This window comes from Oncorhynchus mykiss, chromosome 23, assembly GCF_057628025.1.
Source record: "Oncorhynchus mykiss isolate SJ-2025 chromosome 23, ASM5762802v1, whole genome shotgun sequence".
Taxonomy (NCBI): Eukaryota; Metazoa; Chordata; class Actinopteri; order Salmoniformes; family Salmonidae; genus Oncorhynchus; species Oncorhynchus mykiss.
The window spans coordinates 18268797-18285999 of NC_143044.1; the positions used below are offsets into that span (position 1 = coordinate 18268797).

A 17203-nucleotide genomic window follows, 5' to 3' on the forward strand; every position below is an offset into this window, starting at 1 on the left:
TTGGCTGAAGGGCCAACATACAAAGCCTTGAACAGAGACATCAGAGAAAGTTCTATACATAGTTAAACAATTCAAAGTGAGATTTTGAATTGTAATGGCTACCATTTTAGTATGGCATGAAAATAGTTCACATTTAAATGTTGAACTATTTCCATCACTCTCCCAGCCAATATAATTTGGCAATTCCTTATTGAAATAGTATTTATAGTTCCACCATCAGGTTGTCTGCCTGCCAAAGGAAGAACTTTCCTCAATGGTTTGATATCCAGTGGGCCATCACAGCAGTAGAATCCAATTAGCAAACATTCTTGGGAAAAGAAACAGCTCTCTGTGTTTTCAGACACAGAGACATGGATATTCAGAGGCAGAGCCAAAGAGCTGGGAGTGGGAATGCTCCCTCCATCCGTTTTGCTCTCTTCAAGCCCGTACTTGGTTTGCCCAAGAGACCCAGATGTAGACATTGTTGTGAGAGTGTGAGCACATAATGTGACGGAGTGCAGAGTGCTCTAGCTAGCTAATAACTTCATTCTCACTTAGATTCAGTCCTTGGCATTGTAAGGCAATTTTAGCCTCTCGTCTCCTCGTCTCTCCACTTCAGCCTCCTTGTCTCCGCTCATTTCTTTCCCAAAGTTACATCAATCATAAAGTTTGTTGTAGTAAACTTTAGTTTGGAGGCTGTTTGCTTGCCTCACTCTGATTATAATTATACTTTTTTTATTAGGCATGTGAAGGTCAAATTCGAATTATCTTTTAATATCTCTTGAAATAGAATTGAAATGTTTCTCTATATTTCCCTGTATTATGTATGCGTGTATGTGTGTGCTTGTATTATTCTGTCTGGGCCGGATAGGTATCTCTTCTAAAACTCGCTGGCCATGAATGTCCTTGGGCAAGAGCCAGTAACATTCTATTCTGTAACCTATCAGTGAGATTAACAGACAGGCCATGAATTCAGGTCGGATGGGACTGTGATTTATTTCACTGAGACACAGGAGCTGAATTTACATAATTGCCACCACCTGCATGCTAAGTCACACCAGTAGTCTGACAGGAGACGTTTCCAAGCCTTGGTGTTGTTTACAGCATTAGTGTAATTGTGTTTTTAAATATGCTCCTTACAATCAGATTGAGGCTCCGGATGCATCACAGGATGACATGTTGTGCTGCGATGCTGTCTTGGCAATTTGCAAGATGTCATCACAGGAATATGTTTTTGTAATGGACCCTCCAACAAAAAATTGTCGAGATGAATGTGTCAAAATGGATTATTGCTTGTATAGTCTAACTGGGGAAAAATTTGTGTATCAATGCATTTACCTGCAAAGGTTAAACGCAAAACCTATGAATACAAATTGTTTACAAACAAGATAGTTTGACTAGAAAAGTGGGTAAACTGTAAACACCTTAACTGCTCACAGTAAACGTAAAAAATATTTTAAAAACTGAGTAAAAATATGCTGTTAGCATCACCTACTGGAGCGACTCTCACAATACAGTGTAGTAATCTATCTCTATCTGTGTTCTCCTCAGAATATGCCAGGAAGTCATAATGAGCTCCAACAGCACAGACCTTGGCCTGTACCTGACCGTCAGCTCCCCAGGAATGGGCATTGACGACCCAGACACCAACGCTCTCCACAAGGACATCTGGCAAGAGCTAACCAGCCCCGATGACAATGACTCCATCAGTGGCCTCTTCAATTTTACAGGATCGCACAACGAAACAGTGACCTCTCTGACCTATGACCCTCTTGGGGGTCACACAGTGTGGCAGGTGGTCCTCATTGTCTTTTTCACCGGCCTCCTGTCCCTGGTCACCATAATCGGCAACATCCTGGTGGTGGTATCCTTCAAGGTAAACCGCCAGCTCAAGACTGTCAACAACTACTTCCTGCTCAGCCTGGCCGTGGCTGACCTCATCATCGGGGTCATCTCCATGAACCTTTACACCACCTACATCATCATGGGCCAATGGGCGCTAGGCAACTGGGCCTGTGATCTGTGGCTGGCTATTGACTATGTGGCCAGTAACGCATCAGTCATGAACCTGCTGGTCATCAGCTTTGACCGCTACTTCTCCATCACCCGGCCACTCACCTACCGGGCCAAGCGGACCACACGGCGGGCTGGCTTGATGATCGGCATGGCCTGGTTCGTGTCCCTGGTCCTGTGGGCCCCAGCCATTCTATTCTGGCAGTACTTTGCGGGGGAGCGCACAGTGCCCCCTGATAAGTGCTACATCCAGTTCCTCTCAGAGCCCATCATTACATTCTGCACGGCTATTGCTGCCTTTTACTTGCCTGTCACTATTATGAGTGTGCTCTACTGGCGTATCTACAGGGAGACGCAGAACCGCGCACGGGAATTGGAGGGCCTGCAGGGCTCAGGGAGCCGAGGGAGGGGTGGAGAAAGGGCTCACTTCGTCCACCACCAGACTGGGAGCGCCAGGAGCTGCAGCAGCTATGAGCTAAGCCAAGTTTCCCAGAAGAAGAGCCCCAGCCAGGCGCTGGCCGCACGCTTCCACTGTTGGCCCATGATGTGCTCCTGGAGGCCTGGCAGCGCCCGGCCCATAGAGGGGGATGCCGACCACAGCAGCAGCGACAGCTGGAACAACAACAACGCCGGGCTGTCAGTGGACCACTCGGGCTCGTCTGAGGATGAGGAGAGAAATGGTAGAAGGATGATGCCCCAGGACCACACCATCTTCTCCATAGTGCTCAACCTGCCAGGGATGAAGGCAGCCGTCAACTCCCACCTCACCTCCTGCGAGGACCTGGACATAGCCTCAGAAGAGGACACCCTGAGAGGGGAGGAGGGCAGTCGGGGCAGCCTCTCTACCATCACCACCACCACCACTACTACCACCCCTGATGGGGCCAACACAGACACCAACAGCTACCAACAACGCTTTTCCTCCCGGATCTCCAGAGTCCAGTCCATGCCTGCCATCCAGGCCACCAGAGTGGGGCCACTCTCTGGCTCCCCTGCCACAACCACCAAATCACCCTCGATGCCAATCTCCTTCAGAGAGGCAGCTCTAGCCAAGAGATTTGCCTCCAGGGCACGGACACAGATCACCAAGCGCAAGCGCATGTCTCTGGTAAAGGAGAAGAAGGCGGCACAGACCCTCAGCGCCATTCTGTTTGCCTTCATCATCACATGGACACCCTACAACATCATGGTGCTGGTCAACACCTTCTGTAATGGCTGCATCCCCGAGGCTCTGTGGGCACTGGGATACTGGCTGTGCTACGTCAACAGTACCGTCAACCCCATGTGCTATGCCCTGTGCAACAAGACCTTCCGTACCACCTTCAAGATGATACTGCTCTGCCACTGGGACCAGCGCAAGCGGCGGCGGAAGCAACAGTTCCAGGCACGGCAGTCCGTAGTGTTCCACAGGAGAATTCCTAAAAACTCAACGTAGTGAGATATATAGACCCAGTGGGAATCGGGTGATGAAGATGATGAGTCTAGAATCTGACAGCTCAGTGGATAGACGAGGCATCCTAAAGATTCTGTCTGTGGTGTTTAACTGCACAGAGATTCACAAGGAGGCAGCCATGTTGCTGCTGTGATGGCTGATGTTCTCTGTGTAGCCACAACCTCCCAAGTGACATATTCCTCTGTTTCTTCAGGAGAGCTCCTGTGGTGAAAGGTTCCTCTAGATTGATCATTGCAGAGAAGTGCAGCTAAAAAGACTGACAGTGAAAACGAATAGAGCAAGGGCTTTAAATGCATTGGGCGGACAATTCAAAGTGCAATTGATACCTAGGGAGATTATATGATGTAACATTTCTAATGGATTTGGGGTTTTCCATTTCTTACCATTCATTTTGTGGTAGTCAGATCTGTAAGGTACAGAGCAGTTTGGATTTTCAAAGTCAACTGCATCTGTACTGTAATATAGTATATAAAGCAAAGGCCAAAACATTTTGTGTCAATAGACTGCACTGTATTGATTTTGAGCTCCCTTTTGGCTAACTGAATTTGATTTATTTGTTATATATGGGTTTTTTTTTACTCTGATGTCTGTACATTGCCTTACACTTGGATATTGCTTTCTTGAGTCTTAGAAGACGAGAGGATTTAAAACAAAACAGTGTCCTATTTATGACGACCAGTTTTTCAAAGTTTTTGGTTGTTTTTGTATATACATTGGTCTATAGTTTTTCCTCTATAGATTCTGCGCCAGTCTGAAAAAAGTTTTGAATTTTGACAATTCTACGGCACTTCAATGAGCTGCTCGTGTTCTATGTGAGTTGTTGTTTACATGGTAGAGACAATAAGTGAATCAACTTATTCAATTGTTGTTTACGTTGAGAGTAATGGTATATTGCTATTTCTACCTTGATACCTAAAGATTTATTGTACACTAAATAGATCAGTCACTATGAATTGTAATGTTTTGATTTATTAGATTATATTTGAAAAGGTTTCTCCATTTCTTCTCACTGGCTGTCCGAATGTAATCCTAAAATATTGGTCTGTGGTCCCTAGATGAACACTCTCTTTCTCCTAGAGGATTTAGCAGTGCCACAGCAGCATCTGCTGGATGAATAGAATTATACACAAGTAACTTCCAGTTTACTTCCGTCAGGGAAATGCTGTTGTGGGGCCATAAATGGGAGATTGGGTGGGTCAATGTCTGTACTCTACTTGACTCCTCCGTGCGCCTCTCCTCCGTTACCTGGAAACCGAAAAATGGTAGCCATACAGTGCATCCGGAAAGTATTGAGACCCCTTCACTTTTTCCACATTTTGTTACATTACATACTTATTCTAAAACAAATTGTTTTTTTTCCGTCATCAATCTACTCCCCATAATGACAAAAACAGGTTCAGACATTTTTGCAAATGTATTTTAAAAAGAGTAAATATAACATTTACATAAGTATTCAGTATCCCTTTACTCAGTACTTTGTTGAAGCACCTTTGACAGGGATTACAGCCTCGAGTCTTCTTGGGTATGACGCTACAAGCTTGGCACACCTGTATTTGGGGAGTCTCCCATTCTTCTCTGCAGATCCTCTCAAGCTCTGTTAGGTTGAATGGGGAGCGTCGCTGCACAGTGATTTTCAGGTCTTAGAGATGTTCAGAGATGCTCTGGCTAGGACATTTCAAATACATTCAGAGACTTGTCCCGAAGCCACTCTTGCGTTGTCTTGGCTGTGTGCTTAGGGTAGTTGTCCTGTTGGAAGGTGAACCGTCGCCACAGTCTGAGGTCCTGAGCACTCTGGAGCAGGTTTTTATCAAGGATCTCGCTGTACTCTGCGCCGTTCATCTTTCCCTCGATCCTAGCTAGTCTCCCAGTCCCAGCTGCTGAAAAACCTACCCACAGGATGATGCTGTAACCACCATGATTCACCATAGGGATGTTTTTAGGTTTTCTCCAGTCGTGACATTTGGCAAAGTGTTAAATATTGGTTTCATCAGACTAGAGAATCTTGTTTCTTTAGGTGCTTTTTGGCAAACTTCAAGCGAACTGTCATGTGCCTTTTACTGAGGAGGGGCTTCCGTCTGACCACTCTACCGTAAATGCCTGATTGGTGGAGTGCTGCAGAGATCGTTGTCCCTCTGGAAGGTTCTGCCATCTCCACAGAGGAGCTCTGGAGCGCTTTGAGTGACCATCAGGTTCTTGGTCACCTCCCTGACATTGCCCTTCTCCCTGGATTGCTCAGTTTGGCCGGGCATCCAGCTTTAGGAAGAGTCTAGGTGGTTCCAAACTTCTTCCATTTAAGAATTATGTAGGCCACTGTGTTCTTGGGGACCTTCAATGACGCAGATTTTTTTGGGTACCCTTCCCCAGATATGTGCCTCCACATAATCCTGTCTCTGAGCTCTACAGACAAATTCTTCAAGCTCATTGCTTGGTTTTTGCTCTGACATGCACTGTAAATCATTTGTAATACTTTTGCAAAAATGTCTAAAAACCTGTTTTTGCTTTGTCATTGTGGGGTATTGTGTGTGTAGATTGATGATAAAAAAAAAAAGATAGAATAAGGCTGTAACTTAGAACCACCCATCCCGGATCCGGTATATTTGTCATCAGCAACGCTGAATAGCATAGCACAACATTCAAATAATACTACTAGAAAATATTCATATTCATGAAATCACAAGTGAAATATAGCGAAACACAGCTTAGCCTTATGTTAATCACCCTGTCGTCTCAGATTTTGAAATTATGCTTTACAGCGAAAGCAATACAAGCGTTTGTGTAAGTTTATCGCAAAACAATAAGTACACCTAGCATCAGGTAACTTGGTCATTAAAATCAGAAAAGCAATCAAATTAATCATTTACCTTTGATGACCTTCAGATGTTTTCACTCACAAGTCTCCCAGTTAGACAGCAAATGTTTCTTTTGTTCCATAAAGATATTTCTTAAATCCAAACACCTTTGTTAGTTTGGTGCATTATGCCCAGGAATCCACCGGAAAGAGCAGTCACGACAACGCAGACAAAAATTCAAAATGACAGAAACATGTCCAATTTTTTTATAATCATTCCTCAAGGTGTTTTTCAAATATCTATTCGATAATATATCAACCGGGACAGTTGGCTTTTCACTAGGACCGGGAGTAACAATGGCCGCCTCTTTCTTTTGCGCACAAGCCCCCACTTGTCCACTTACGCAATGTGGTTGTTCACGCTCATTCTTCAAAATAAAAGCCTGAAACTATGTCTAAAGGCTAGAAAAAGGAATCTGGTTGATATCCCTTTCAATGGGCAATAGGGATGCATAGAAAGACAGGGGTTGCAAAATAAGAGTCACTTTCTGATTGGATTTTTCTCAAGCTTTCGCCTGCAATATAAGTTCTGTTATACTCACAGACAATATTTTTACAGTTTGGAAACTTTAGAGTGTTTTCTATCCCAAGCTGTCAATTATATGCATATTCTAGCATCTGGTCCTGAGAAATAGGTTGTTTACTTTGGGAACGTTATTTTTCTAAACATAAAAATAGTGCCTCCTAGCTTCAATAGTGCCCCCTAGCTTCAATAGTGCCCCCTAGCTCCAAAATGTGGAAAAAGTCAGTGTCTGAACCCTTTCCAAATTCACTATATGTAGGAGAGTTTCAATTGGTTAAGCAAACGGAGGAGTTTGCTCCTCTCCTCTGGCCAGAAATCAGATACAAAACAGATACAAAACTCAAAAGAGTCTGGATAGACTAGCTTAGACCTGCTACATATGACATATGGAGCTGAATAGTGGTGCTTTTCATTTCAGTGATTTCCAAAATTGAACATTTCTATCAATTGTACATAAAGTTATTTGGCTGTGCAAACAGTGTGATTTATGGTGATTTCTATACATGTTTTAATATCACACAGTGCTAAAATAATGTAATAGTTACATTTTAATGTATTGTTATTATGTTATGCACAGTGGTTCAGGCCTAAATGTGATGAATACTGTTTGAAATATTTTTGCTGTATAAGTGTATGTATTACACTTAGGTTTGTAAAGGGATAGTGAAAGCAAATACCATATATGTACCACAGGCATGTTGAGTATGTGATATTGAGTAGAATAACAGAATGCTACCATGTGGGGAAACACTTTCTAATAACGATCAGACAGGAACGTTATTATAAAGTGTCACCCAATGGGGTATGTAAGCCAGATAATGATGAAAGAGAAATTATTCAGTGTCTGAATTGCCAATGGATATTTCAGCTGCTTTCAACACCACGTGCTACGGTGTTATTATACTCCTGATCAAGGGAAGTGTTTATGTTTGAGATGTGAACTACCTGAAGTAAGATAAAATGACTAACAAAATATTACTTAAATTGTTTTTTGTTACATTTCAAGTATGCTAATCGTATCCATGTTATGTCAATAAACACAAATATTTTTATTGACAGAAGATGGTCTGTATCATGTTTACCGGCCAAAAAAACATTTATTTGAATGTTTATAAAATTGTATTCCTCCAGTGTCTGAGTGATATTTAAAATCACAGAATATTGAAGAAGATGACAGTGCAGTACAGTCCCGTAGGTCTAAAGTACAATTTGTACAGATGATGATCAAATTGTTTGGGAACAAGAATCTCTGTTTTAGCATATTAGAGCATTTCAGTTACCACCCCTTTTCCGTGGGCCTAAAAGCAAAGAAAGTAACAAAAGTCTAAATAAATATACACTGCTCAAAAAAAGGGAACACTTAAAAAAGGGAACACTTAAACAACACAATATAACTCCAAGTCAATCACACTTCTGTGAAATCAAACTGTCCACTTAGGAAGCAACACTGATTGACAATAAATTGCACATGCTGTTGTGCAAATGGAATAGACAACAGGTGGAAATTATAGGCAATTAGCAAGACACCCCCAATAAAGGAGTGGTTCTGCAGGTGGTGACCACAGACCACTTCTCAGTTCCTATGCTTCCTGGCTGATGTTTTGGTCACTTTTGAATACGGGCGGTGCTTTCACTCTAGTGGTAGCATTAGACGGAGTCTACAACCCACCCAAGTGGCTCAAGTAGTGCAGCTCATCCAGGATGACACATCAATACGAGCTGTGGCATGAAGGTTTGCTGTGTCTGTCAGCGTAGTGTCCAGAGCATGGAGGCGCTACCAGGAGACAGGCCAGTACATCAGGAGACGTGGAGGAGGCCGTAGGAGGGCAACAACCCAGCAGCAGGACCGCTACCTCCACATTTGTGCAAGGAGGAGCAGGAGGAGCACTGCCAGAGCCCTGCAAAATGACCTCCAGCAGGCCACAAATGTGCATGTGTCTGCTCAAACGGTCAGAAACAGACTCCATGAGGGTGGTATGAGTGCCCGACGTCCACAGGTGGAGGTTGTGCTTACAGCCCAACACCGTGCAGGACGTTTGGCATTTGCCAGAGAACACCAAGATTGGCAAATTCGCCCCTGGCGCCCTCTGCTCTTCACAGATGAAAGCAGGTTCAAACTGAGCACATGTGACAGAGTCTGGAGACGCCGTGGAGAACATCCTGCTGCCTGCAACATCCTCCAGCATGACCGGTTTGGCGGTGGGTCAGTCATGGTGTGGGGTGGCATTTCTTTGGGGGGCCGCACAGCCCTCCATGTGCTCGCCAGAGGTAGCCTGACTGCCATTAGGTACCGCGATGAGATCCTCAGACCCCTTGTGAGACCATATGCTGGTGCGGTTGGCCCTGGGTTCCTCCTAATGCAAGACAATGCTAGACCTCATGTGGCTGGAGTGTGTCAGCAGTTCCTGCAAGAGGAAGGCATTGATGTTATGGACTGTCCCGCCCGTTCCCCAGACCTGAATCCAATTGAGCACATCTGGGACATCATGTCTCGCTCCATCCACCAGCCACGTTGCACCACAGACTGTCCAGGAGTTGGCGGATGCTTTAGTCCAGGTCTGGGAGGAGATCCCTCAGGAGACCATCCGCCACCTCATCAGGAGCATGCCCAGGCATTGTAGGGAGGTCATACAGGCACGTGGAGGCCACACACACTACTGAGCCTCATTTGGACTTGTTTTAAGGACATTACATCAAAGTTGGATCAGCCTGTAGTGTGGTTTTCCACTTTAATTTTGAGTGTGACTCCAAATCCAGACCTCCATGGGTTGATCAATTTGATTTCCATTGATAATTTTGTGTGATTTTGTTGTCAGCACATTCAACTATGTAAAGAAAAAAATATTTATTAAGAATATTTCATTCAGATCTAGGATGTGTTATTTTAGTGTTCCCTTTATTTTTTTGAGCAGTGTATATACAGTGCCTTGCGAAAGTATTCGGCCCATTTGAACTTTGCGACCTTTTGCCACATTTCAGGCTTCAAACATAAAGATATAAAACTGTATTTTTTTGTGAAGAATCAACAACAAGTGGGACACAATCATGAAGTGGAACAACATTTATTGGATATTTCAAACTTTTTTAACAAATCAAAAACTGAAAAATTGGGCGTGCAAAATTATTCATCCCCTTTACTTTCAGTGCAGCAAACTCTCTCCAGAAGTTCAGTGAGGATCTCTGAATGATCCAATGTTGACCTAAATGACTAATGATGATAAATACAATCCACCTGTGTGTAATCAAGTCTCCGTATAAATGCACCTGCACTGTGATAGTCTCAGAGGTCCGTTAAAAGCGCAGAGAGCATCATGAAGAACAAGGAACACACCAGGCAGGTCCGAGATACTGTTGTGAAGAAGTTTAAAGCCGGATTTGGATACAAAAAGATTTCACAAGCTTTAAACATCCCAAGGAGCACTGTGCAAGCGATAATATTGAAATGGAAGGAGTATCAGACCACTGCAAATCTACCAAGACCTGGCCGTCCCTCTAAACTTTCAGCTCATACAAGGAGAAGACTGATCAGAGATGCAGCCAAGAGGCCCATAGGACAACAATCAGTCGTATATTGCACAAATCTGGCCTTTATGGAAGAGTGGCAAGAAGAAAGCCATTTCTTAAAGATATCCATAAAAAGTGTCGTTTAAAGTTTGCCACAAGCCACCTGGGAGACACACCAAACATGTGGAAGAAGGTGCTCTGGTCAGATGAAACCAAAATTGAACTTTTTGGCAACAATGCAAAACGTTATATTTTGCGTAAAAGCAACACAGCTGAACACACCATCCCCACTGTCAAACATGGTGGTGGCAGCATCATGGTTTGGGCCTGCTTTTCTTCAGCAGGGACAGGGAAGATGGTTAAAATTGATGGGAAGATGGATGGAGCCAAATACAGGACCATTCTGGAAGAAAACCTGATGGCGTCTGCAAAAGACCTGAGACTGGGACGGAGATTTGTCTTCCAACAAGACAATGATCCAAAACATAAAGCAAAATCTACAATGGAATGGTTTAAAAATAAACATATCCAGGTGTTAGAATGGCCAAGTCAAAGTCCAGACCTGAATCCAATCGAGAATCTGTGGAAAGAACTGAAAACTGTTGTTCACAAATGCTCTCCATCCAACCTCACTGAGCTCGAGCTGTTTTGCAAGGAGGAATAGGAAAAAATTTCAGTCTCTCGATGTGCAAAACTGATAGAGACATACCCCAAGCGACTTACAGCTGTAATCGCAGCAAAAGGTGGCGCTACAAAGTAATAACTTAAGGGGGCTGAATAATTTTGCACGCCCAATTTTTCAGTTTTTGATTTGTTAAAAAAGTTTGAAATATCCAATAAATGTCGTTCCACTTCATGATTGTGTCCCACTTGTTGTCGATTCTTCACAAAAAAATACAGTTTTATATCTTTATGTTTGAAGCCTGAAATGTGGCAAAAGGTCGCAAAGTTCAAGGGGGCCGAATACTTTCGCAAGGCACTGTACTCCGGTAATGAATATACTATTCTCTGTCTTAACTTTTATTGTTTATTTACATATTACACGGAACCCAAACCAGCTGCGTGCGTGCGCCATCGTGCACTATCGTGTATACATTTATTTTGCCCCCCCACACCAAACGCGATCACGACACGCAGGTTAAAATATCAAAACAAACTCTGAACCAATGACATTCATATGGGGACAGGTCGAAAAGCATTAAACATGTATGGCAATTTAGCTAGTTAGCTTGCACCTGCTAGCTAACATTAATTTGTCCTATTTAGCTAGCTTGCTGTTGCGAGCTAATTCGTCCTGGTATATAAACATTGAGTTGTTATTTAACCTGAAATGAACAAGGACCTCTACTTCGACAATTAATCCACACATAAAATTGCCAACCGAATCGTTTCTACTCATCTCTCTTCCTTCCAGGCTTTTTCATCATTTAATTTATATGGTGATCGCATCTAAACTTTCATTGTTTTACCATGACTACAGGCAAAACATTTCGTCTTTCATTCGCCCACGTGGGTATAAGGACTTGCAGCGTGATCTGCGTAATAGACATTAGTTATAGAAATAGACATTAGTTATATTTTATCCCTTGGCGTTGCAGACCCTCGTTGGCACGCGCGAGCAGTGTGGGTGCAATAATTGAATAACAAGGATTTCTAAATGTATTTTGCGACGCTCGCGCACGCGACGTGTCCGGTCTGGTCTGCATGTTAGGGTACCTGAGGAGCGATTTGGAATATTTTTGACTTGTTTGGAAGAAGTTTATTTGTAATTTATGGGATTCATTTGTATGCATTTTGAACGAGGGGAAACAGGTGGATTACTGAGTTAAGCGCGCCAACACAACTTACTTTTTTGAATATAAAGAAGGACTTCATCGTACAAACCGACCATTTATGATGTAGCTGGGACTCTTTGGATTGCAAACAGAGGCAGATCTTCAAAGGTAAGTGATTTATTTTATCGCTATTTCTGACTTTCGTGATGCATCTGCTTGGTTGGAAAATGTTTTTAATGCTTTTGTATGCGGGGCACTGTCCTCAGATAATCGCATGGTATGCTTTCACCATAAAGCCTTTTTGAAATCTGACAAAGCGGATGGATTAACAAGAAGTTAAGCTTTTAACCAATGTATAACACTTGTATTTTCATGAATGTTTCATCATGTATTTGTATTTTTGAATTTTGCGCTCTGCAATTTCACCGGATGTTGTCGAGGCCGAGATCTAGCGGTACGCCTTTCCCTTTAATTGCAATTTATTTGCTCACCCCTGACAGTGTCTTTACACAGCTTAGTGTAAGGCATTTACCTTCTATCAGTATATATACACACAGTATCAGTAAAACGTTTGGATACACCTAATTCATACAAGGATTTTTCTTTATTTTTACTATTTTCCACATTGTAGAATAATAATGAAGACATCAAAACTTAACATATGGAAACATGTATTAACCCAAAAAGTTTTAAATCTAAATATATCTGAGATTTTTTATTCTTCAAAGCACCCACCCTTTGCCTTGATGACAGCTTTGCACACACTTGGCATTCTCTCTGGTAGACAGACATGTTCTTGCTTGGGCCAGCTCTCTTTTTTATGGGAGGCATTAAACCATTCTCCTTGTATGACTGGTGGAGGAGAGTCAGGTGCATTCTATTTATGCTGAAAGACAAATTCCAGAGACAAATATTTTAGCATTATTATACAATAGATAGCCGTAATCACCGTCAGACACACCTGGATAACTTGATGGGTCATGTAATCTGGCAAAGTTGAGTCTTTTGTTTAGACATGTAGCTAACTGGCAATTTTTTTTAACCATAATCCCAATCCATAGAGTACTAGCAATACAAACCGATTTTCATAGCTAGCTAAATTTAACCAAATAGGTTCAATGTTAGCTCGTTAGCTAGCTAAAATTACCGTCAGACACACCTGGATAACTTGATGGGTCATGTAATCTGGCGAAGTGGAGTCTTTTGTTTAGACATGTAGCTAACTGCCAATTTCTTTAACCATAATCCCAATCCATAGAGTACTAGCAATACAAACCGATTTTCATAGCTAGCTAAAGTTAACCAAATAGGTTAAATGTTAGCTCGTTAGCTTGCTAAAATTAGAATATAACTAATTTGAGCCAGAGAGAGCCAGCATGAAAGTAGTCCATCACAACTTTTCCCCCACTGACCTTTGTCAATAGCGCCTGATAAATTCCCGGCAGGAAGGTTATTGAGAGCAGTAGCAACATAATTGCAGTTCTCCATGGCTTACGCTATATCTTTCGGGGAAAAAACTGCATTAGAAAGGATTATCAACCCATAACAAGCAGCTCATTTTATAGACATGGCAGACCAATCCGAAACGAATCTCTCGGCATGTCCAGCCACCAAAAAAAATTGCATTTTCTCAGCCAATCACGGGTAGGGGAAAGGTTCCTGTCTTTCTCTGCGGCTAAACCAACGAGGCTCATAATTGAACAACTTTATTCGTATTTACAGATGGCATACAAGTTTGTTGTTAAGGCACATGAAAGCTCAAATGTTTAAGAATGCATTTCTGCCAAAAAAACGCATTTAGATTAAAAATACATGTTCAAACGCCTCTCCTGTGAAGTCGTGACTTGCGACATATGCCTAGTTTCTTGAAACGAGTCACATATTTCCTACTCAAATCACTACAAAATCTTTCTTTAATGGCTACTGTGTAACTGAGCTTTTGGGTATCTACCACTTAAATCCTCCACATTCCTCCATGTTCATCAAAAAAAAAAAAAGCTTATACAAACTTAATTGCATCTTTTTATTAAATTAATTACATTTTACAATCCTTAATTACAATTATGCATTCAGCTTTGACTTAACTATCTTCAGATCTTATTTTTTGTTGTAGACACATTTCTCCACCACGTAACCTTTTAGAAAATAAAGACATATTAAGCCATTACCAATCAGACAACACAAAACAATGATGATAAAAATGTTTGATCTTATCAACAATGGCCTCCAGTCTTAGGTTGAGGGCCTCCGTTGCAACAAGTCAAAAGAGGTGTGGGTAAGCATACTAATTTGAAAATATTGCACATTTGCATACAAACACATAAAGTACTTATTAGCTAGTATGACAAAAACAGAGGTACATAGCTCATTTCAATGGGGCTAGCAAAAAGGTATGTATTATGTTTAGCATCTCTTTTACAACGGCTAAGACCGTTTTGGCAAGAACTCATTTGGATATAGTAAAAGGTTAAACAATGACATAAAGGAAAGTCACCTTACAGATGGTGTCAGCATAAGGGATATGAAAGACAGAACGACAAAGGATGTAAGGTGATTACATTCAGGATTGTGAAACAGTATCTAGATAACAACAACCAACTACTTCCTTTGTCTTCTTCTGTGGTCACAAGCACAGGAAGTGCAGCCACAAGTTGCAGAACTCTACTGATCCCTACTGAAAAGCGGGTGTAGTCTACCTGTAGTGTTTTGTCTACTTATTCATGATACACTGAGGGTACAAAACATTGTGTGTTCAACCTGCTCTTTCTATGATATAGGCTGACCAGGCGAAAGCTAGGTTCCCTCATTAATGTCACTTGTTAAATCCACTTCAATCAGTGTAGATGAAGGGGAGGAGACAGGTTAAAGAAATATGTTTAAGCCTTGAGACAATTGAGACATGGATTGTGTATGTGTGCCATTCAGAGGGTGAATGGACAAGACAAAATATGTAAGTGCCTTTGAACAGGGTATGGTAGTTTCCCATGTGTATCAACAATAGTCCACCATCCAAAGGACATACAGCCAAATTGACACAACCTTGGGAAGCATTGGAATCAATATGGACCAGCATCCTTGTGGAAACAACTCCCAGGTAGTAAGTGTCAAATGTCATCCCCAGTTCCCATCATTTGACTTGTACATTAATGTCTCCCACGATGAAATCGGGGATGGGACTGTGGATCGGTCTCCATCCTTTTGTTCGACCGTTTGTTCGTTCGTTAGTCACTCGCGATATCTCAGACAGCAGTAGCACAATTTTGATGAAACTTGGGTAAATGATGCATCTTGCAATAGAGATCCGGCATTTACTAAATTAAAATGAAACCTCTTGGGCAGGGAAAAAGGGGGGTTGGTAACCCAGAGCACACGCGAAGGGTCACATACCTGACGAGGTGCTGGTGAGGGTGTTGTGGGTATATTCAACCCAGGGTAGCTGAGCGCTCCAGGAGAAAGGGTTAGCAGAAGTCATACAGCGTAGGGCAGTCTCCATCTCTTGGTTGGCCCGTTCGGTCTGGCCGTTGGTCTGGGGGTGATATCTAGAAGAAAGACTGACATTGATACCAAGAGCTGAACAGAAGGATCTCCATACCTGGAAGGTATACTTGGGTCCTCTGTCGGAAAAGTTGTCAGTGGGGATGTCATGCAGACAAAACACATGGGATACTAACAGGTCCGCAGTTTCCCTGGGGGACGGGAGCTTGGAGAGGGGAATGAAGTGAGCCATTTTGGTAAACCTGTCAATAATGGGGAGGATGACAGAGTTACCGTTAGATGGGGGAGGCCAGTGATGAAGTCCAGAGCTATGTGTGACCAGGAGTGACTGGGTATGGGAAGAGGGCTGGGCAGACCAGAAGTGGGTTTACTGGAAGTTTTGTTCCGGGCACAAGCGAGACAGGCTGAGACAAACTCCCGGACATCTCTCTACATGGTGGGCCAGGAAGGCGAGTGCCTGGTTCATACCAGAGTGACAGATGAGATGGGTAGAATGGCCCCACTGAAGAACATCAGAGCGAACACAATCTGGAACAAACAGAGCATTACTAGGACCTTTACCCAGGTCAGGCTGGTTCTGCTGAACCTGGCGGATACGGGACTCGATCTGCCAGGTGACGCTTAAGCAGGTAAGAGCTTATGAGAAAAAAATGCACATGGGTGGACCTTCTGATCCGAGTGGGAACGTTGAGACAGAACAGCACCTACCCCAGTGTCAGCGGCATCTCCACGATGAACTGGAGTTCTGAGTAAGGACCGGAGCGGAGGTGAAGCGACACTTGAGTTCCAGGAATACTGCCTCTGCCTCAGGAGTCCAGTGGAACGGAGTAGAGGTGGAGGTGAGAGTGGTGAGAGGTGCTGTCAGACGGCTGTAGTTACGGTTGAAAATTCTATAAAAATGTGCAAACCCCAGGAAATGCTGTAGCTGCTTCAGGTTGGAGGGTGCAGGCCACTCTGTGACTGCCATGACCTTGGCGGGGTCCATACATAACTGTCACTAGGAAATAATATAACCCAAGAAAGACACTGTGGCAGCATGGGACTCACATTTTTCAGGTTTAACAAAAAGCTTATTCTCCAACAGCCGTTTAAGGACTTGGCTAACGTGTTGCTGGTGAGCCTCAGGGTGGAAAAAAATTAGGATGTCATCTAAATAGACAAAAAGAAAGCATCCAATCGCATCCCCATGCACATCATTGACTAGGTTCTGGAAAACAGCAGAAAGCATGACCAAATATGCAAAGTGACCAAGTTGGGTGTTGAATGCAGTCTTCCACTTGTCCCCCTCTCTTTTGAGGACACGGTGGTGGGCATTCCGGAGGTCGAGTTTGGCAAACACCGTGGCACCATGGAGGGAGGGAAAAGCAGAGCTGGGGTACTTGTTCTTTACAGTGATATTACTCAGCCCACGGTAGTCTAGGCATGGCTTCAGTGACCCATAATTATTCTTCACAAAGAAAAACCCACCAACCACCGGGGAGGAAGATGGCTTGATAAGTCCTGCAGCCAGAGAATCTTGGGACTTGGGACTGGTTGTGAGCTCTGGGCGAAGGTTCGGCCCTGTAGGTCAGACAGGCTCTGTGAAAACTCCTTGATGTGCTCCAGAAGGGTTT

At 43.1% G+C, this 17203-nt stretch overlaps 1 protein-coding gene across 1 annotated transcript; it reads left to right on the plus strand.

Moving 5' to 3' along the window:
* Positions 1-1531: 1531 nt before the first annotated feature.
* LOC110502523 (muscarinic acetylcholine receptor M3-like) lies at positions 1532-7874 on the plus strand. Its single transcript, XM_021580597.3, has one exon. It carries the CDS (start codon positions 1550-1552, stop codon positions 3425-3427), a length of 1878 nt encoding a protein of 625 aa, XP_021436272.2. The 5' UTR covers positions 1532-1549; the 3' UTR covers positions 3428-7874.
* The last annotated feature ends 9329 nt before the right edge of the window (positions 7875-17203 follow it).